At 35.9% G+C, this 22,599-nt stretch overlaps 1 protein-coding gene across 7 annotated transcripts in view; it reads right to left on the bottom strand.

The window, feature by feature from the left end:
- The window catches only part of CDK19 (cyclin dependent kinase 19), a 94,504-nt gene that overhangs the window by 8,179 nt on the left and 63,726 nt on the right, over window positions 1-22,599 (bottom strand). For all 7 annotated transcript variants that reach the window (XM_026726612.2, XM_087912929.1, XM_026726610.2 and 4 more), the window contains 8 exons: window positions 22,076-22,133; window positions 18,020-18,151; window positions 10,428-10,571; window positions 9,760-9,829; window positions 7,369-7,441; window positions 6,126-6,223; window positions 4,631-4,709; window positions 1,338-1,631 (listed from right to left, as the gene is read on the bottom strand). In XM_026726612.2, coding sequence (XP_026582397.1) covers window positions 1,338-1,631; window positions 4,631-4,709; window positions 6,126-6,223; window positions 7,369-7,441; window positions 9,760-9,829; window positions 10,428-10,571; window positions 18,020-18,151; window positions 22,076-22,133 — 948 coding nt within the window. The remainder of the gene's footprint in view (window positions 1-1,337; window positions 1,632-4,630; window positions 4,710-6,125; window positions 6,224-7,368; window positions 7,442-9,759; window positions 9,830-10,427; window positions 10,572-18,019; window positions 18,152-22,075; window positions 22,134-22,599) is intronic.

Here is a 22,599-nt window from a genome sequence, read left to right as displayed (position 1 = left end):
ATATGTTTTAATTTTGTAAAAATGAATGTATCATATGATTGTAGTTGCAGTTACCACGGCCAGATGAAGTCATAAATGTGCTAGAGATAATACACAGAGCCCAATGGAACAAGCACTGAAGAGCCACAAGAGAATATTAAGCCATATAACTACAGAGATGATTACCATCAGCATGTAATGACCAGACTCCTGCACTCAAGATTATGAATTTGGATACAGCAACTTACTTTTCACAAGCATTATATTTCAATTTATTTAATAATAACAATACAACTTATTTTCAGTCATTATTTTCATTGTTTTCAGTCATTATTTTCAGTCTCCATGCTAGTTAAGAATTATGGAAAATGGTCCAACATCTTTACCCATCAAATGGCTGGGCAGGGAAGGATATAGAACAGTGGTGTCTAATCTTTTTGGGCTCCTGTGCCAAAAATTGTGTGTGTGCTGGTGCTTGTACGCTCGTACCCAGAAGGCAATGTACCCAACGCCCCTGTGCCTGTGTGCGCAATCCTCCAGTCCCCCCTTACCTGCACTGCACCTCACAGCTGATTTTTGACTGGTTTGAGGCCTTTTTCAGCCTCCCAGAGGCTTGAAAAAAACCTTTGTAGGCCGAATAGGCCCGTTTCGTCACTTCCGGTATTAACAGGAAATGATGAAATGGGCCTATTCTGCCTTCAGAGGCTTTTTTCAAGCCTCTGGAAGGCCGAAAAAGGCCTCAAACCAGACAAAAATCAGCTGTGAGGCAGGCACATGTGCAGTGAGGTAAGTTTGTCTGAGGCTCATGTGCTGGCACAAATGGCTCTGCGTGCCACCTGTAGTATTATCATCAAAAGAAATGAAAAAAGTTTCACTGAACCAGGAGGGTGACCAGTGGAAAGACCTCACTGAACTGGATCTATTTCTTATAATAAAACAAAGGGTGTTGTTTTAATTAACCATAAAAGCATTCCGTGTGCCTTAGGCGCACATGACCACGGAGACATCTTTGGACAGCGCTGGCTCTTTGGCTTTGTAACAGAGATGAGCACTGGCCCCTAGAGCCAGAAACGACTACTATGTATGTGCAAGGGAAACTTTACCTTCACTAACACCTGTATCTCAAACTTTGAAAACTGTCTTGAACAAGATTTACTCTGAAAAGTGGCAATAAATTATTTCTTATGCAGGAATATGTGCTTTCATCCATACACACATTTATAAATTGAGCAAGGCCCATAAAAACATTCCAGTTCAAGGAAAAGCCATCCTATGGTGGTGTTTCCTAACTCATTTCCCCTCAATCCTTGAAAAAAACCCAAAGAAGATATAAAGAAGACAAGAAAAAGGGGACGTACTTGATAGTCTGAAGGCATGACAGGCCCGCCTGAATTCGTGCCTGAAGGCCCAAGGCGTGGTTTCTTGTTTGGAGGCACCTGGTTGAGGCCAGAGTCCTGGCTATGCTGGAGACCTGCCCCAGTCCCACCACCTCCTGTCCCGCCACCCCCCGCAGTTCCATTGGTCTGGGTGCTGTTTTGCTGTTGAGGTGCTGCTTGAGGCTGTGGTTGCTGCGGCTGCTGAGGTGCTGCTTGCTGCTGCTGTTGCTGCTGAGGTCCTGTTTGTTGCTGATGTTGGTTCTGCTGCTGTTGATTCTAGATTGAATCCAAGGGAAGGAGAGAGAGCTGGGATAAATATGAGGTTTAGTCCTAGGGTAGTTCTTATTCCACAGAGCATTCCTAGAAATGTACACAAGCAGTACACTGGCTCATTAAGGGTGATATAATGTTTAGAGAGCCTAAGGAATAGGAACATCTATACTAGGATGAAAAAGGTTAAACTTCACTGAGGCATAAATTTTTTATATAACTGGCTGAACTTCTCATGCTCATCTGATATCAAATCTCTAATTGAGGCAAGAAGGATTGTGTAGACACCTTAGGAAAATGTATGGTATAACTGTAAGCAAGCTTATTGTTTAAATTCTATATTGGATTTTATATATATAGATATATATATAGTGGTTTCCATTTATTCAGCCATTGTTTGAATGTCTTTTAAACATATTGCAATGGCCATCTTTAAAAACCATTAGTTAATGTATATGAGACACCTATGTGCCTCTTAAATGAATATAGGCTCCTTCATTGCCTCACCAATTTCTTCTAGCTATTCTATACTCAAGGTAATAGGCTTTGCTTGTCCCTTCCATTTTTGAAACAATGGTATTCATTTTTTTTAGAGTAAAGACTCCAAAGAATGGCTTTTTAAAAGATGTATGATGCGTTGCTTTCTACTTTCATATCTTCTTCCCATCAATTCTTTAAAAAGAAAGCCAATTTGTTAAGGCACTAGGCTAGAAAGCTGGACATGGTGAATTCAAATCCTGCTTTAGCCATGAAATCTAGCTGGCTGATCTTGAACCAGTTAGTCTCTCTCTCAGCCCAACTCATCTCATAGGATTGTTGTTGTATGGAAACAGGAAGAGAAAGGTTGGATATGTTCGCCACCTTGAGTTATTTATAAATATATACAGTCTATAAATCTTGAAATGAAAAGAAATTCTTCTTAAAACCCTAACACAAAAGTAACAGAGAAAAAAATAGGAATATAAAATTTCCATAAAATCTGCATAGATCCTTATCTCAAATCTTGGAACGAGATAGTTACAGCTTAAGTGCTTGCCTCTTCTATTTCATCTATGGCTTTGGTTGATTTATAGTAGCTGAAATCTATATTACTCAAAATTTATAGTTCAGTATCAGAATTCCTGGAGCCAGTCATGGAAACCACTATAGAGAAAGGAAAGGACTGAATTTTTGATTTAATTATAAAAATAGCAGGGTATAGAGAGTGATGCTGATTGGGACATAGGTTTTCCAAGTCAGGTCAAAGACAGAGAAAGTACTCCAGTGAACAGAATAATAAAGAGGACAAAGGAGCATCAGAAAGTTTGGACTAGTCTGAGGACAAGAAAAGAAGGAAATGTAACAACAAACTTAAGCAAATCTTAAGAGGCAAACTAGAAGATTATTCTTTTAACATTTGGTCCCAATGTTTGTCGACTTTTGAGTAAAAACTTTCAGCAAAGTAAGTGCAATTAAATGCTGAGGTCCAGTAATGGCCAAACAACCCTTTTAAACAAAAGGCTTTGAAGTCAGTATGTCTTTTTCCATATGTCTCAATGCAATAAAGAACTTTCACTGTGAGATGAAAAAAGGAGAACACAAACCAAATAAAATTCCTCCCATTAATTATACAACTCTGTTATCACTGCCAAGAATTACAATTAAAGCCATGTTTATACTTTTACTATAATAGATGACACAATATTCAGGAACGATATTGTCTTATGGGAAAAGCCAGCTCGAATTATAATCTGCATTTGTGTATTAGTCAAAGGAATATGATTGTGATGATGCCCCAGGCCAAAATAGCTGATGGAATGTAATTGGTTGAAATTTAACCAGCTGGAGTCATTTGTTAACATCTGCAACAACTAAACCTATTTACAATCTATTTTAGAATTCAGCAGACTTAATGTCACAGAAAGTGGCAATTTTGAAAAACAAAGTGGAGCAAAAACCATAGATAAAGATCTGTGTCTATCTCCTAGACATAAAGCAATTAATAAGTAATTTTTTATTCTTACCGAGAAAATTTTATGGCTAAGTCTATACAGTCACTAGGAGTCAAGCTCCACTCAAGGAAAATTCTTTTTCTTAAGTCTCAGAATCAAAGCAGGACTCTGCTTCTTAGTGACTATTATTGGCTGCTTTGTATTTTAATTCTTGTAAATGTTTTTATTTTATTTTAATTTTGTTTCCTACCTAGAGTTACTTGCTCAGATGGACAACCATATGAACTGAATAAATAAACGAATACAATCATATGCCTGAAATATGATTTAATGGGAACAAAAATAAATATAGTTCATTTACTAAAATATTTCATGTCCTGCAACTTTTATTCTCATTCTTAACAGACTTTTGGCTTGCTTCCACAATTCCACAATTTTGATCTTTGATAGTATGAAGCTCTTCTTGAAGTTTCTAATTTATTTATTTTTCTCTGTTACCATAGGAATATGAGGCATTGTTGTACATCAACAGGGATTTTACATCTAAATTACCTCTACCGAAAAGCAGTAGTTCTTCAGGGTGAAAGGTACTTGATACCAGAGCCTTGGTACCCGAGCCTTTTAATGAGAGATATCAAGGATTGTACCTGGACCCTTCATAGTGCATGCTCTTTTGTCACTGAGCAATACCCTTCCTATATCCTCCTCCTACTCATACCCCATCATTACAAAAAAAAAAATAAAACCAACACCCAGAATATTTATTGCCAAGAGATGACTTTTTAAAGACATTATTAGGATATGTGGGTTTAAGACCTTTTCCCTTTTTTATTCCAGCTGTATTATTTTTTATTCCATTATCTAAACGTACTAAAGATTATTCAATTTTAAACTATCTAATTTCTTGTAATTATTACATATCAACATGCAATCCTTTTTGAATATGTCCCAGGACATCGCATTACAATCATATTGACCAGAAATCCTGGTCAGAGTAACCTGATATTCTATAAGCTTTCCCCCTCAGAAACATCATTATTTTTTATTGATGGTAACATGGTCTATGAACTATACCTTATCACCCTTTTCCTCGGGTTCATCTTCATTAAGAAATTCTCGTTTGGGGTATGGAATCTGGCAACCAGCAAAAACACTAGAACAGTGGAATTGAACCAGTATACGTTAGCTTACAATCTTACAATCATTTAAAAACATATTAGAAATTAAATAAAACTTTGGACATCTTTAGCAGAAATGTGATGAAATGAAAAATATTTGCTTTCATTTTAATATAGTCAATATGTTGTTTCATATTAGACATACTCATACAAACTATAGCTAGAAATCACTAATGTCTTTCTCCATGAACTAGTCATGGCGATTTCAGGTTGATGTTGAATTATTTTAATCTCTTTGTTTTAGGAGGGTGAGGCTATGGCAATTGTAACTTGAAGCACAGATTGCAAGTAGCTTTTTTGAAGTCTGTTGTAACTTTGACCAGTCATTAAGCAACTGATTGTAACGTGTGGACTACCTGTACTTTTCCAATATTTTGCAATAACGAACAAGATAGCAAAAGAAAAAGAATTTAATTGAATTGTCTTTGTTTTATCAATTTATGTGTGTCAGAAAATATGAACAGTAAATCAAGAGTAATTCATTATGAAAAAGTGCTGATTTCCCCCCCAATTCCTTAAAAAACCATCAGCAAAAAGCATTAATAATTACGTATTGGTACCAAGATGGTAGCACATACCATTTTGTTTATAATCCTCCCAAAATAATATAGAAAGTCTATAATTATTTTTGAGAATATTGCTCAATATCAGTCTTTGTTTCAAATCAGTTGAAAAGCACTACGTATGTGCAGCATAAGAATTATTGGTTTGAAGTTTCTATCTAATTTAGCATTCATTTCAAAAAGAGTTTCTAATATAATTTTAGCATTACTGGTGCTTAAAAAGGATTTAGCAAATAATATTTTTCCTCATCAGCAAACCTTTGTTACCTCACTAAGCAAAACAGATCTAGTGTATTCACCCTTTAGGGTAAAATTCAAGCAATTTACTATGCAGTCCTATCCATGTTTACTCAAAATGAAGTTTCATATATTAAATGATTTAATACCCAGTAAAAGAGCATAGAAATTGAAGCAAAACTTGCAGGAGGAAAAGAGAAAAAGCTGATAATAATGTCATGTAGGGCATCTATCACCTCTGCAACATTTCCTCAGAGACTGCAAATTGAAATGAAATCTTTCACTAGCAAAGAAATGTTCATAAATGACTGGAATATATTCTGTCTATTTCTACATTCAATTCTGTTTAAATATAAATTTCCCTACTATGCACACTACTTTAAGAATGGAACCTTGGATATGCCATTTTAAATCTGAGTATGGGTCTATTATAAAAGATATATCTTTTATGTTATAAAATGGATATTTCAGAGATATAATCAAACACACATTACAGCTATTATTTTACTTTTATATAAGTTTAGAGAGTTATTTGGAAAGTAAATTACAGCAGTGGAGGAAGGACTACAAAGAACAGGAAAAAAAACATACTCTGATGTAGGCAACGGGTCTTCCTGGAAGTAAGGATCCTGCAAAGCTTGCTCTGAGGTAATTCTTTTAGTTGGATCCATAGTCAGAAGTTTTTGAAGCTGCAAAGGAGCCAGCTTATATGAATTTCTCAGTAAAACTCAATGACATGCATTATGTATTTAGTATTATGACCAATAATACTAAAGTAAAACAAATACAAATAAACTTACAGGATTCTATATACGGAAAATATCATATAGTTAAAAAATTAGAAAACATAAACAAATCTACAACATATACACAAACAAAACCAGAAAAAAGCAAGAAAGAAAGAAAGAAACACAAAAAGAAAGGAAAAAGAAAGAAAAAGAAAGAAGGGAGAGTGAACACTTAAAAACAGTTTGTAAGATCTTTTCTTCTTAAATTGTATCATATTTTATCAGATTGGTTTTTTTCATTGTAAAATTAATAAAATTTGTTTGTTTTTTTTAAATTAGAAAACATAAACTAGAAAACCTAAAATGTAGAAGTCTCCCTTACATTGAGCCCAGCATGAGAAGGGGAAACAATTCTGGCAGGCAGTCTGATCTGATCTGAGCTTCATTCCATCACACTGGTTCTCCCTCCATCTAAACATGGAGCTAACAGAAGGCTCCTGTTATATTTGTTCTCCCGCCATAATTGATATTCAGAAATGAAAGTAAGTTGCTTGGATGGATTTGGCAATCAATGACAGAACCGTATGGAGCATCTAGCTTAGCCAAGGAAGCTGAGTAGATGACTGGCCCAGCCAGTATTTTCAGCTCAGCCTATGCCACGTGGTCTTTTAGGGAGAAACGGAAAGCAAGCATGCCATTTTAAATTCCCAAAGAAAAGAGGAGATATATACCTAACAAATTACTTAGTCCAAGAATTATTAATCATTATTATTGTTGGTGCAGCTAAAACTTTAAATAATATTAAAATACTGGGATATTCTGGCAACTGGAAAGATTTAAAGTTCTTTTATGCATTATATTTTAGATCTATGCATTTTAAACCTCATTTTCTGCCAGAATATAGTAAGAGTGACATCTTATATATTCTTTCCCTGAGACTAAGCATCTCTGAACGGGGCTTACATCTGAGTAGAAATGTAAAGGATCACAGTTAACTTTACAAAACAAAAGATTACTTCAGCAGCAACAAGGTTTTCTTCTACAGCTATTTGATACAAAGAGTGTAACTTACTTAAAAAGCAAAATAAAGCCTCTATGTCACTTACCAAAAGGAATACTTTGCTATCAGGCTTGACTTTGTGTTTTTCCATGTATTTGAGGAGGCTACTATTGGCATATCTGAAAAAAGAAACAAAAGACGAAATCAAAAGAATAATGTAGAATCAAAATTTTAATTGTTTTTACAACATGTACTACTGTATATGTTAATTACATTTCACAAGCTTTTATTTCCTGGTGCATAACAATGAACCACATACAGATAGCACTGGCACTTTTTCTTTAATTATCTTTTTATTAATTATCTCTATTATACAGGTGCCAATCCCATTTTATCTGAAAAAATAGATAAAACTAATCTCAAAATAGGCTCTACTGTGGAATAATTAAAACAGTTATAAAGATATACTAAACTAGGTTCCTCTAAAGTATCGTAATGTGTGTTTACATGTATATAGAAACTTCAATTAATACTCCTTTTTAACAAAATCTGAAATGACTAATAAAACTAATGTGAAAATAACAATTAAAGCATACAAGCAATAGGCAGCAGAAGCCAAGGTAATAAAATTGATACGGAGTCTGATAGCATATTCAAGACTAATCAACTTCACTGGGACATAATCTGTGAATAGCAGCTCACTGCATCAGATACGCAGAATGCAAGCCCACACTATGGATCTGTGGATGTGATCTGCTAGAAAATTAATGCCCAATAAAATCAGCTAGTCTTGAAGGTGTCATTATATTCCATAACTACTTTGTGTCCAATGAGTAATACATATCTTCTCCCCTCGCCAAAGTTAATGAAATCAGAAATAAAAATTAAAATAGAAGCAAATATTCTAAAAATGCAGATGAAATCCTATTGGATGCTCAAGAAAAGTAAGATAAGGTTTGGACTATCATATATGGGTTGCAACATTCCACCAGAACAGCAGCAAGGACATACAGAACGCAGTGCAATTTTTAGAAACCAGATATGTCAGTACTACATAAGAAAATAGGATTATCTATGATCACAAATGAAATGTGGTAATCTGAACCTTTGTTCTATTCATCAACCCAAATTCCAAGAGGTAGTAAAATATCTGGAGAAGGGCCTTCAATAAATATTTTATTTGCTAGGCACATAGCCTAATAATCGGAATCTGTGATTCTTAAAGTGTTAAAGGTGATGGGAACTGAAACTGAGCAACTTACGTGAAGGGGACAAGTTGCTACATGTTGATGTGAGTTTGGAAACAATGCAACTCCCTCAATTCTGATATAATTTACTGTCCCTGTTAGGGTTACTCTTCCTGTTAGGACTTGATTCTCAACTTCTAAACACAGCAACTAAAAAGCAATTATCCATTAAACTAGATTATTGAAAAAAGAATCTTTAAAGTTGACCTACACTTGATCTTGATACTGATCATAAATCCTTTGGTTGATCAGTTATTCCTAGTGACACAGGCAGTTAAAAGCACATATCTGCTTTAACAAGCCACTAATTTGCACCTGGTCTCTGGCTGGTGACCCTCAAGTTCCAGAAAAAAATTGTTGTCATATGACAGAAGGCTTCCCACTTCTTCTGAAGTAGCTGAAGGGCAACTTGTATATCAAACGATACTAATCTAACTGGGACATCAAAAGCATTTGTATTTTAAGCCTCAAGAATGAATTTTAAAATACAATCCTTGCTTATTGATGCCTTGCTCAGCAACCATTTGAAGTTACAACAGTACTAAAAAGGAAATTTATAAGTGGTTGAATATATGGCCATTGCAGCAACCCTGCAGTTGTGTGATCACAATTTGGATGCTTGGTAACTGGTGCACATATATGACAGTTGCAGCATCCTACAGACATGTGATCGCTATTTCCAGTCTTCAAAGCTGACATTAAACAAGCAGTCAATGGGGAAATTGGCAGTAAGTGAAAGTCATGGTATGGCACACATGCTTAACTGACATTATAAGCTGGGCATGGTAATGTGATGTTTTACTTTATATGACTGTGTTCCTTAGTTGCCAGTCTCAAGTGCAGTTAGTAAGTGAAGACTACCTGTACAGTAGCCATGTTCAGATACAACTCATGATTTAGAGTTATGTATTGTAATAAAAGTCTCGATATGACAAAAAATTCTATAATGAAATGATAACTGAGATTTCACATATTGTCTAAATCAAATAGTTTTTTGGTCATATTGAATTTATCCCATTTTCTTCTATTTAAGTTTGCCAAATGTGTTCCTGAAATTCATACCCCCCAAAGGAAGAATTTGTTGCAAACCACGATCCTTTCATTAAAAGAAAGATAGAGAAGGATGAAACTTTACGTCTAAATCTACATCATGCTCCTTCCTACTACCTAACCACCCAAATAAAAATAATAAAAACTATATACTGATAATTATATATTTAAAACATAATGACCAGAAATATACAACTTACGTTGTTCTTCTAAAATCTTTTTGAAGTGTAGGATATTCTGGCATTTTCCTAATGTCTTCCCAGTCTTTATCTTTGTAAAGTAAAAATTTGGAAAATATTAAAGAAGCACAAGATAAGCTACTAGAAACAGTCTACCCTATATTCTATAGTAACTCGACTTACAACCATTAATTTAGTGACTGTTCAAAGTTACAATGGCATTGAAAAAAAGTAACTTATGACAGTTTTTCACACTTATAACCATTACAGCATCCTCATGATTATCGGATAAAAATCCAGATGCTTGGCAACTGGCATGTATTTATGATGGATGCAGTGGTTCCTTGGGTCATGTGACCTTCTGACAAGCAGAGTCAATGGGGAAGCCAGAAGCACTAAACAACTGCATTACTAACTCAACAACTGCAGTGATTCACTTAACAACTGTGGCAAGAAAGGCCGTAAAATGGGACAAAACTAATTTAACAACTGTCTTGTTTAGCAATGGAAATTTTGGTTTCAATTGTAATCCTAGGTCAAGGGCTACCTGTACAAGCATATGAATTTTCTGACCAAAAGCCGTAATAAAATTGTATTTGAATGGAATACATGAATATGAAGAAAGATCAATTTACTGAAAACAATCCAGATCAAAGATTTCTTATATATTTTAACGGTCACTGAATTACCTGCAGGAAATCCCATGACACTAAATATACGATCAAGCTGATCATGATGAAAAGGATTGCTTGTTTTGATGTCTTCCTGACGACAGTGAAATATAGGTTCTGAAGTCAATAACTCAGCAAATATACAGCCAATAGCCCATATATCTAGGAAACAAAATAGGATATAAAATCTAAACTGCTTTTTAGAAAATAAAATACATTTAATATTTGTCACAGTAGGTGTATAACAGTCAAACAAAAAATGAAATAATGATATTATAGCAAGATGAACAAACCATGCATAAATTTCACTTGAGAACCTTCTTCAAATGAGTAAGGTATTACCATGTTTTTAAATAAAAGTTTATGCTTACAGCTCCCTTGGCATGAAAGAGCAGACAGAATAGAATAAAATAAAGTAGACAAAAATGCTATGCAGTGCCCATCCTATTTCATTTAGAGTCATCAATCTCCTGCATCATTTTGGAAGAAACAATCCTGTTTGAGGACTGGACCATCTCAAGAACACCGCAAACACCACAAACCTCCTCCAATTTTCCCAGAATGGTATAAGTCTAGGAAAGGTTCATAGCTCAGAAAGAAACAGTAATTTCTACTCCCGCCTCAATGAATTTTGCACATCCTGCCCAAGGATCTGCTGATACAGTTCTACAGAGGATTTATTGAGTCTGTCATTTGTACCTCAATAACCATCTGGTTCAGCACAGTCACCAAACAGATCAGATACAGACTTCAAAATCATCACCAGTCTGCCTTCCATTGAAGATCTGTATACTGCAGGAACTAGAAAAAGGGCTGAGAAATATCTACAGACCCCTCACATCCTGGACATAATGTATTTCCACTTCTTCCCTCAGGATGCTACCACAGAGCACTACATGCCGAAGCAACTAGACACAAAGATAGTTGAGGGTGGAGGTTCATTCTCTGAACTTGTGGGTTAGTTTCTTAAAGTTTCATTACCAGGCTTAGGTCACGTCTTCATTGGAATTTAGGGATATCAGTGTTGGTGTTCTTCTGCTTGTAAGGGCTTTGTGTGGTTAGTAAGTCTTGTGATCGTGAGGTCACGTCTGGTGAGGGTCACATCAGGTCAGGGTCTTTTGATGGTCTTTTTGATGGGTCTTGTGATGGGTCAGGTGTGAGTTGTGTCAAGTGAGGAATATATCATTTCTCATCTTTTCTCATCTTCCTACTATCTTCTCCTATTGGTTTCTTTTGATTTATGATCTGTAACCTATTACTTGCTGTTTATATCTACACTGTGAGCTTATGCACTGGAGACAAATTCCTTGTGTGTCCAATCACACTTGACCAATAACTGTGTTGTGTTGTGTTCTATTCTATTCTATTCTATTCTATTCTATTCTATTCTATTCTATTCTATTCTATTTTAACCTTGTGGCAATGAATTCCACAGGTTACTTATACACTTTATCTCTTTTACCTCTTTTTCCACGTAGCTTCAGCAAAGGATTCCTGGCACCAATATTTTAAGAGAGAAAATGTTCCCCAACTGTTTTCTCCATGCCATGCATGATATTATGCATGAATCTACAAAATTCTAGGGTTTGTCCCAGAGAAAGTGTTTGCATATCTTGATCATTTTAGTTGGCTTTTTCTGCACTTTTTCCAGCACATTTTTCTAGGGGTGTCCAGAATGCTGCATAATATTCCAGATGTGAGCACAACATTCCTTGTAATTTTTACTGTTATTAGACACATTCTTAATGGATTTACTGGCTTTTAATATTGTAAGCGGCCTCAAGTCACCTCAAAGTGAGATGGACGGCAAACTAATCTAACAAATAAATAAGCAAACAAAGATGTGTACAAAGAGATTACCAAGTTAGGAGTTTTACTTGCAATCTTTTTCCTAATGATCCTTAGTACAGAATTTGCCTTTTTCATAGCTGTTGCCTAGTATCTTTACTGAGTTGTGGCCTCAAGATACTTTTCTTAGTTATAGGCAGTTCAGACCACATCAGTGGACTGTACATTCAGCCAAGAGTTTTGGCATTGTGCATTGCCTTACATTTACTTAAATTGACTCTATTTGTTATGTAAGTGACTATTCACTCCAGGTTAAAGAGATCCTTCAGAATCTTTTCACAATCACATTTTCAATTTGCTGCTCTGAATTATTTGATATAATCCACTTACCCAGCTTATTATCTGGAGTCTGTGGTAAGACAAAGCTAAGTATCTTTTAGCTGGAGATGACAGATGGTGTAAAACTGTGAACAGAAATCTCTAGGGAGTCAACAGAAGCTAAGAGAAAGGACTTCCAAAGCTTCAATTTAAGGTTGCAATCTATGAGAATCATGTCAGGGATTAGTCAGACATCTAGTCAGGACATCCAGCCAGAAAAGCAAACCAGGAAAATAAAATGCTTTTTTTTTTTTTTTTCAAAATCTAGCAGGACTGTTCCCAAGTAGTCACAATCTACAGTATATCAATTGCAAAGAAGAAGAAAAGTCCTTTCACAGTATTACTCCTGGGTAACGAACAGCTTGAAGTCTACCTATCAAGTCAGTTTATATAAATGGGATGGAATAATGGATTAAGAACAGCTTGAAATCCCCTGCATTCCCACAATGGGTCTCAACTTCCATTATTCTGTCAATTCTCCCTACAACTCTTTGGCATAGTCAGAAATGAATGCTACTAGTCAAGTTACTCCAGGAAAATCCCCTTCTATTGCCGATTTACCAAGATGTAAGTGATAACCCTGCTCCTTTAGAGGCCTGGAGATCTGTGCTAAAAGTTGGATTCCTTTCCCAGAATGAGACCCTCTGGCTCATTAAGAACTTTCCATTTTGCTTATATCTAGGTTTAAGATTTAGAAGTAAGTAAAAAAAGAAGAAAGGAATAGACAGTTACTTTATGAAAGGAATGAGTTAGCTGTTCCATCAGATCCAAGATCTCAACAAATGCACAAAATGCTCATAAAATAAAACTATCAAGCCCCACATAGCTGTTCAGGCTAAAGGAGCAAAACCCATGTGGAGTTCAGGAAGTTCATTGCTACCTAAGGATAAAAACACCTGCCTTTTGTGCATAAATTGAACTCTTCCTCCCCCACCTGCTCCTCACAAGAACAGGAGCTATACTACAACTAGCTTCACTAGTGTTAGCTTGCTGTCCAATTTCACTAATTTCCAGCTTAATGACTGCTGGATGGAGGCTTTCCTCTGAATTTGTCTTCAGGCAGCCTTAATGGGAAAAAAATACTGAAGACAAAAGCAAAGACAAAATGGAGGTTGCTTTTCCACTTTAAAAATCTATAGGGGATATTGAGCCTCTTGATTGGTTTCTTGCCTTTGGTTTTTCTGGGCTTCAATTGTTTCTGCCCATTATCTATATGGACAGGTCTACTAACATGACTTTTTAATCCTTCTATGTCTGGATCTCATGAAATAGAATTTCTGCACATTCATTACAGCTAATACACGTGGGATGGGGATGTAGGAGAAATCAGACCGCATACCAGCATCATTGGTGTGAAAAAAAAATCTAATTTTAAAATTCTGGAAGGGCAAATTAAGTTACTAAATTGGATACTGGAAGACTGTATTTTCTGAAATGCTACATTTTCCACATGCCAGATCAACTAAGTACAAGTTAAAGGAACTCAATGAACCAATAACTGAATGAAGGGTTTAAATCTCACTTTTCTCCTAACAATTCAAGGCTGGTTATATGAAGTTTCCTCTAATGTCATCCTCACAACAGTAACCTGATAAAGATAGGTTGGGTGATCAAAAAATCACCAATGAGCTCTATGGCCAAAACCCAGAAGGAAAGCAACTGCAGTGCAATATTTCTGAATTTACCAAATTGGGTAGAACTTGACAATGAAGGTATATTAAGAAGGAAGCCTTCACAAGACTGCTGAAGAAATTTGATCACAAGCCTTCTGAAGGGAAATAAAGATACTGTGGTTGTACAATTTGTTATAAAGAGGTGCTTTGGGAGCATACATGAAGCATCTCTCTTTGAACGGTTGAAGCAGTCACATTATTTATTAGGTTCATGTGGTTGCTTCATAAACTTTTCAACAATAATGGCTTGCATGAATCATGAGCAATCTAATCTATTCAACAGGTAATCAAGACTTCAACCAGGATTTTCTCCCTTTAATTAATCTATAAAAAGAATTTGAAAAATCCCTGCAGGACAAAACTGTGAAGAATTCAACATTAGTGAAAAATTATTCTTTGTTACTTTCACCATCTCAAAATTAGCTTGATAATTGGTTTCAACGTGCTTTTGTCCAATTCAGTCCAAGTCTTCTGTTCATCTGCATTCTATATCTTTGTTTCATTCTCTTCACCAATGACTGCATTTTATATATTGAAAGTATTATCATGTTTCTGCATGTAATTCTGAAGCCTCACCCAAAGGGTAGTGAGTGTATCTTTTAAATAAGTAAACAAAAAGAGCAGCACATGAGCCTGGGCCAAGAAAATAACTTGAGAAAATGTCTCAAGCCACTCCTACCTTGAGACAATAAAGTAAGGTGCTGGCAAAGACACACTCAGACTTGCAAAATTCTGTTATTATAGTAGTCAGAGTAAAAATAATGTTGACCTATATATGGCATTGGTTCCGAAGTCTGCTTTACATTGTAGGGCCAATAGCAACCATGTTATCTCAATGTCAGTGTGTCATCCTCTCCTCCCTTATCTAGGGCTTGTTTGAGAAATTTTCTTAAATTATTTTCTTGGTCTGGGCTCAAGCCCATTTATCTGACTGTTGCCTTGGTAGCAGCTCTTCCTCCTGTCCTTCAAGTCCTCTATGTTTGATTGCCTTCTACAACAGGAAATCAGAAGATATGTCCTACTCCAGTATGAACTGACAGTGTTGGAGTATGTATTGATCAAGAATAGTAGTTTAACTTATTATGAAGTATTTCTCTGGGTATCAGAAGACAGGCCCAATGTTCCCATTCTATTTAGGAGGGGAAGTAGATTAATACAGTATATCCAAGAGATCCAAGGGCTGACATGTGAGTTATATTACTGTAATGTTGGGAAACTCCCAGGCAGGCAGGGAGAAGGGATCAAACAGGGAACTAGCCTTGAGTCCCTGCATAGCCACAAGAGGCACAAGTCTGACCCCTCCGCCCAAAGTTCTATGGATTGTTTCCAAGGCAAAGGAAGCAGTCTAGGGAGAATCTTGTAATATAGATAGAACACAATAAAGTTGTTGACTTGGACTTTTCACAAGTGGATTTGCTTGCCTGTGCCTGGCATGTGTAATATCAAATATTTATACCTTATTCTTCCATTCTCATATGTTTTATAAATTGCAAGTTAGCTGCTACAGTGGAATATGCAATGCAGGAGAAACTAATTAACACACAGCTGAATTCAAAACACTGAAGTGAAGTAGGTTCCTCTACAACAGGGGTGTCAACCTCAATTTCATTGAGGGCCACATCAGGGCTAGGGTTGAACTTGGGGGACTGGGGGGCATGGCCAACTGGTTGTGGCTGGGTGGGTGGGGGTGGCCAGCTTGACACCACTCCCCAAACTGCTGGTATGTTTCCTCTTTGCATTGGGTAGACCGGGCCAAAACTATGCTGGCCCGATGTTTCTTCTTTGCATTGGGTAGACCAGATGGAAGTGATGCTGGCCTGATGTTTCCTCTTTGCATTGGGTAGACCAGGCTGAAGCCATGCTGGCCTGATGTTTCCTCTTCACACTGGATAGACTGGGCTGAAGCCATGCTGGCCTGATGTTTCCTCTTCACACTGGGTAGACTGGGCTGAAGCAACGCGGGCAGGCTCCTTACATTTTCCAGAATGGCCCTGCAGGCCAGATCCAACCACATCTCGGGCCAGATGCAACCCGCGGGCCTTGTGTTTGACACCCCTGCTCTATAGCCAAGGAAGAAATATTAAGTCTACTATTAAGTTTTCTACCAAAAAACACACTAGACTCATCTCTAATGACTGAGAATGGGAACATGACACCTCTGGAAGTTAAACCGTTCCCATTCCCCTAACTCCCTAAAGAAAGTTCCCAAATTAGTATTTTTTCAGACAAATTTTGGGCATTTTTCAGTAATGAACATGGCTCTGGGGTGTTCATTTTGGTTCAGCAAGGATAATAAGAATGTTCAGAGCAGATCTATAAATTATTTTTTTTCCTGATCGTGGAAGATTAAAGACATAGATCCAATAAAAAAAAGAAAGTCAAGTAGAGAAACTGGAAGATCATTCTCTTCCCATCCCAAAGAACATTTAAACATTTCCTAAATGTATAAGATTAGTGAAGCAAAACTATTTTAGACACAGAATATTTCTTAACCACTGGGTATTCAGGAATCGGAATAGAGGAAAATTACTTTTTAAAATCCATGTCTCATATTTAAGTTCAATATTCTATACACGTACACAGGGTCACATTTATAATAATGTTACTTTGAAAAGACAATGAGAAAAGAAGAATGACAGAATAGAAATAGAAAATTTAAAAAAATGTTTGGTTCTTCTTTTCCCACATACATATTTCTGCTTTTTCAAATAAGAATTAGCAATACACTACAGCAATAGAGTTCAATGGCAGTGTCTCAAAAGCATGTATAGTGACTTCATTATTATATCATAGAAATAGGAGTACCTAAAGGATGTTCAGAATTCTGCATTTTTACAACCCAAGTAAGAGAGCCCACCTGTTCCACAGGTTTCCTCACTGTTTAGCTGTCATTTCTGAACATCTTTTTTTTCATTATTCCCTCAGAGAATCATACACATGGGCTATTCTTTTCCAGGATAAGCAATGCAACATTGAGTGTGGAAAAGGAATGAGAGATAATAAGGCAAAGAAATTAAATATATGAGATAGCTAACGGCAAAGGAGGGTGATCTCTGAAAGCAGTGATGTAATTAATGTAGATAATGGTTCTGCAGGAGTATCAGCCAGTTCAGTCTATCAAATAAAATTGATAAATAAAATAGAAGATGGTTACTAAGTGGCCATTAGAGGAACATGGCCTTATATGGCTGCATCAGCATAGTATATTCTTCAACTCTTCAACTCCAGCAGGTTTTAAAATTATCGGCCAAAGCAAAACCTTCTTTAACCAGACACCATCAAAATTTGTCAGAAATGCAATCCGAGAATTCTCAAGGGTTCATGCTGGCTGGAGAACCTGGAAGTTGCAGCCCATGTACACTTGGACAACCCAGACTGGTGAAGGTAGACAGAGGAAATGATTTGATAAGAATATTTTGCTCTTTTTTCCTGCAGATTAAAAAGGTTTCTGGACAGAGATGACCTAAAACACAGGATCTTTTACACCAGGAGACCAGAAAAGGAAATGGCAATTGGATATTTTTGGAATAAAAAGCTATTAAGTCTGACAGAAACACATTCAAAATATTTGTGAAACATCCTCCAATAATGGTACTTGTAATATGGGCATGCCTTTATTTGTATGAATTAACAGATCTGTGTTTTATTTCTGAAATGGAGTAGACATTTAAAGTATTTAACTACTTAAGAGCTTTATAACTCTTACATTTATTCTGCACATTGATAATTTTGATAGTTATTGAGCTATATTTTTTAAAACAAAACACTTACCAATTGCCTTTGTGTAGTGCCGTGCTCCAAGTAACAATTCAGGAGCTCTATACCAAAATGTCACCACAACTGGGTCAAGGTCTGCCAGTGGCTTAAGAGGAGAATTGAATAGCCTTGCAAAACCCATATCAGCTGCAAAATAACCAATTTTTGTGTTAAAACAGACAAAACTTTTCTGACGTAAATTCTTCTGAACTGCTATTGCTGATATTATCACTGCCTCATTTATCTTAAAGCTAGGCAAAATACACAATCTTACATTGCTGTCCTATCTAGAACTTTCCGATAGGATCTGTTTGAGGATATTAGTTTATTCCCCCCTCCCCTTTTGGGGGGGGGCGGAATTAATGATTGAAAGTTACTCCACATCCCAATGTATTTGCACGGAAAATACGTTAACATTGCTGACAATCCTGAACATATTACCCAAAACTTTACATTATAAATGCATTTCACCCATGTTAGGAGCTACAAACATTCCCTATTGCCATTCCCTTTAACATCATAAACTGAGTATGAGTGGTTTTGAACATGTGTGTTGATTTGAATTGACTTCATCAGTGAAGATAACACCATTATTTAATATATCTATTACTATATCTACTATTATCAAATATGTCATAACCTAGGCCAAAATAAATGTTCTGTGCAGCTGTTAGAAATATAACTGATTTATGCAAGTCCAAACACTTCATTAATATTAAAACAAATTTATATTCCCGTTCAGATTAAAAGACTTGATATAAAACTTATAGTCAAATATCTTAATATATAGCATAAAGTACATATAAGGCTGATATTCATGACATTCAGGACCAAAAAAGGTGGTTTGTGGCTTGCAGAGCACAAATGAACCATCCATAGTGCATTGAGGAAGTATTCAGAATCCCCTTCATTTCTGTCAATTTTGTTATGCTGCAGCCTGTTGTTGGAATTCATTTCTTTCTCATTAATCTACACTCAGTACCCCATAATGACAAAGTAAAAACAAAAGCAGGCTAATTCTGCTGCCAGGAATTCAATTCTCACCAGCTCAGGGTTCACTCAGCATTCCATCCTTCCGAGGTCGGTAAAATGTGGACACAAAATATTGGGCACAATATGCTGACTCTGTAAACTGCTTAGAGCAAGGGTCCCAAACCCCCAGTTCGTGGGCCAGCAGCTGAGCCGCTCAAGCAAGTGAAGCCCCATCCGCAGGATGGAGGGAGCACACAAAACCACGCCCTCTCCGGTCCATGGAAAAACCTCTCTTCACAGAACTGGTCCCTGGTACCCAAAAGGTTGGGGGTTGCTGGCTTATAGAGTGCTGTAAGCACTGTGGAGCGGTATATAAGTCTAATGCTGTTGCTATTGCTTTATGTGGTTCTTTTAGCCAGGATTGTACAACTGCTTTCTGAAACGCTGTGCAGTCTGAAAAAACATGCAGCTGCTTTAGTAGTATGCAGGAATGGTGTGTCTGTGTCCCCACAAACTTCAAACCACTTTTTTGCAATTGTATCTAAAGCACTATAAAGCTTAACATTAAAGGATCGGCAGATCAAAGGTTTTTTTGGGGGCAGCAGCAGTCTGATTCTATTCTTACTGGCATTATATAGAATAGATCATATTTAGGCAATAGCACTCAATATTAAATATGTTTATAGAATCACTATAATATGAAAAAGAATGCAAAATACTAAATTTCTCCTCATTAGATTTCTTTGTCAAAATGAATGGACATGTTTGGGGGGGAGGGGCATCCTTAAACAATCAGTTGATTCAAAGGAAGCTGTGCCTATCTCCCACTGCCTCCATCAGACTTTTAGTCATTTTTTTGAACAATTAAAATTAATACGAAATGAATGTCTATTATAAAATTTGTGATAGAAATATCCCTTTTATTCCTTTGTACCATTTTTAAAAATAATTTATCAGTCTCATCTAGCATTTGATATATCACTGTTTTACTGGTCTAAGTATATGATAATTTTTTAAAATAAGTAAATTTAGATCCCTGTTAATTTGATCTAGGTTACAAAGCTTTCCTAACTTCTGCCTAATTACCATATACTTAGACCAGTAAAACAGTGATATATCAAATGCTAGATGAGACTGATAAATTCTATAAGTAACGAAATTATTGGTTACCAGATATTTTTTACCTACAAAGCTCTGGAGTTTTATAGATAATAACTAGTACCATGAAATGATCTGAGCAACACACTGGAAACCAATGTAATCGCAATATGAGTCGTTTAGTACAATTTAAAAAGCATCTGCCAGAAAAACAATCCAGCTTCCCTATTTTACATAAATGATTTTACAAAAGCAGTTTTGAATAAAGCAAGATAAATGAGAAATACTAAGGTAAGGACTTCTATAAGCAGATGTTAAGCATAAATTGCTGTTTACACCTTGGTTTGCATGGCTTTTAGGCCTCAAAAGGGCAACATTTGGTTAGAAGGGACATTAAAACACACTGCATTTATGTTCTATAGCAGGCATGTCAAACTGGCTGCCGCAGGCTGGATGAGTCATGCACAGGCCATGGCCACTCCAGCTCTGTGAAGGGAAAAAACATTGCAAAACTTCATGTAATGGCAAGGTGACACCGTGAGTCGGACGCTCATGTTCTATAGTAAACAGAAATGAATTGTGTCTTAACATACATCTCATTATGGAATATACTACATTGTTACATTGAGATTTTCTCGCATTCACAATTCTTTTATAAAAATATTTTTTTAAAAAATTACATTCACAATTCTGATTGATGTGACATTTTTGCAGGAAAAAAAGTAATATCAGTGCCACAAAACATTTTACTGGGAATTTTTGAAATAGGAAAATCTTTTTTTTTTTCTATTGACATAATCAATTAAAGCATGATAAGTATAAAAGTATACATTTGAGTCTCGGGTCAGAGTGAACCATTTTACCATTATTGATCTCAAAAGCATGAAGCAAATGGCCAAATTTCCATGGACTCCAAAAAATATGGGGGAAAGGCCTTGAATTTAAATCCCAAAGGAAAGACACAGAAACAGTCAATTTCTGTGTACTGCAGCAAAAATGTCTTCTGTGCAAATATGACTTCATTAAAACTAATAAAATAGCTAATGTAGTCATGTAATATCTATGAATTTTCACAATAAGCAAGTTCATGAATATGCAGTTCAATATCTGGAGAATAATGGTCTATTGCGGTGTCTGGAATGAAGCCTCATGATAACTGATAATTAGTCTCAAGTAAACAGCTGGTACAATTCTGCTATAAATTGCTCTGCAGAGACAGGCAAATAAGAAATTTTGAGATTTGGCAGGTTTTGGTACTGATCCATAGAAAAAGTAAAGTTTACCCCCAGAGTTAAGAGCTTCAAGCTTTTAAACATTCAATCATAGCTGAAGAAATATACTCAGTTTTAATTGCTCCCTTTCAGTGGCTCCAAGAGCCAGATAAACTGGTAACACCAGTCTTTAACATGCATTGTTATTAATGCTTCAGTAGAGATTTACTCCTATTCATATCAAAACTGGTTCATACATCACATCAATCACTCTAAACAGTTTCCTGCTATTAATATACACAGAAATTTCTCATCTGCACTTCACCCATGGCAGTTTCCATTAGCTATTTCTGGGGGTTTTGGAAGTAGGCTAGAAATTTTAGAGGTAATAACAACCTACCCTAGAAAATTATATATTTTATAATCATGGAATAATTTTAAATGTTGTTTTTGCACTTACCTTGTGTACCAGTGCAGCACATTCTTTTAATGGTATCGTCTCTAATTAAATGAAGAACAGGTTACTACTGATCTCCGGAGAACACGGGACTTTCTCCCATGTTATTTGGCACCTTACTTACCCACCACTTACCATATTCAGCTGAATTCTGGAGGCTTGTGAAAGGATACAGGAAACTCATTTTCCTTTCTCATATTCTCCTATAAGCTTTCCTTTGAATCCAATTATCTATACCTTCTGTAAGTCAATGTGGTTGAGATGCTTTGCTTTGGGTTTCTATTAATTTCCATTGCACTTACATTTATAAATACAGGTATTCAAAAAACTTACCTATTTTAACTCTTCCTCTTTCAGGACCTTCTCCCATTACTAGAATATTTGCTGGTTTCTGGGAAAGGAAAGGAAAATATTCATATATTTCATGTATCACACATTAATTTAATAGTACAGTTTTATATATAAAAGATTTAGAATACACAGATCATGTACTTCCCTTGAAATGTTATTTTAAATTGGATATGTATATTTCTTTCAATATAGAGATAGAAGTATTTGGGGGGGAGGCAGTGGTTTGTTCTCTAAGCTTGTTTCAATTTAGTTTCTGAACATTTCATTACCAGACTAGGTAACATCATCAGCAGGATTTTTTGGTGCTACTTTCCTTAGCTTATAAATGTCTTTGTGTGCCAGTGTGGTCAGTTGGTTTTTTATTTGAATAAAAAAAATATAGTTCATTTGGAGCTATATTTAAATTTGGAGCAGCTGATTGGTTCTCTTGTTCATTGGTTGTTGAAATGGTCAGGTTTCTTTTTCTATTAGTTCGTTGAATTCTGATTAATTTTATATGAAACCAT

This window comes from Pseudonaja textilis, chromosome 1, assembly GCF_049901715.1.
Source record: "Pseudonaja textilis isolate UNSWEBS1 chromosome 1, rPseTex1.2, whole genome shotgun sequence".
NCBI classification, from domain to species: Eukaryota; Metazoa; Chordata; class Lepidosauria; order Squamata; family Elapidae; genus Pseudonaja; species Pseudonaja textilis.
The sequence above is the reverse complement of the archived record's forward strand: the minus strand, read 5'-3'. Positions and strand labels throughout refer to the sequence as shown.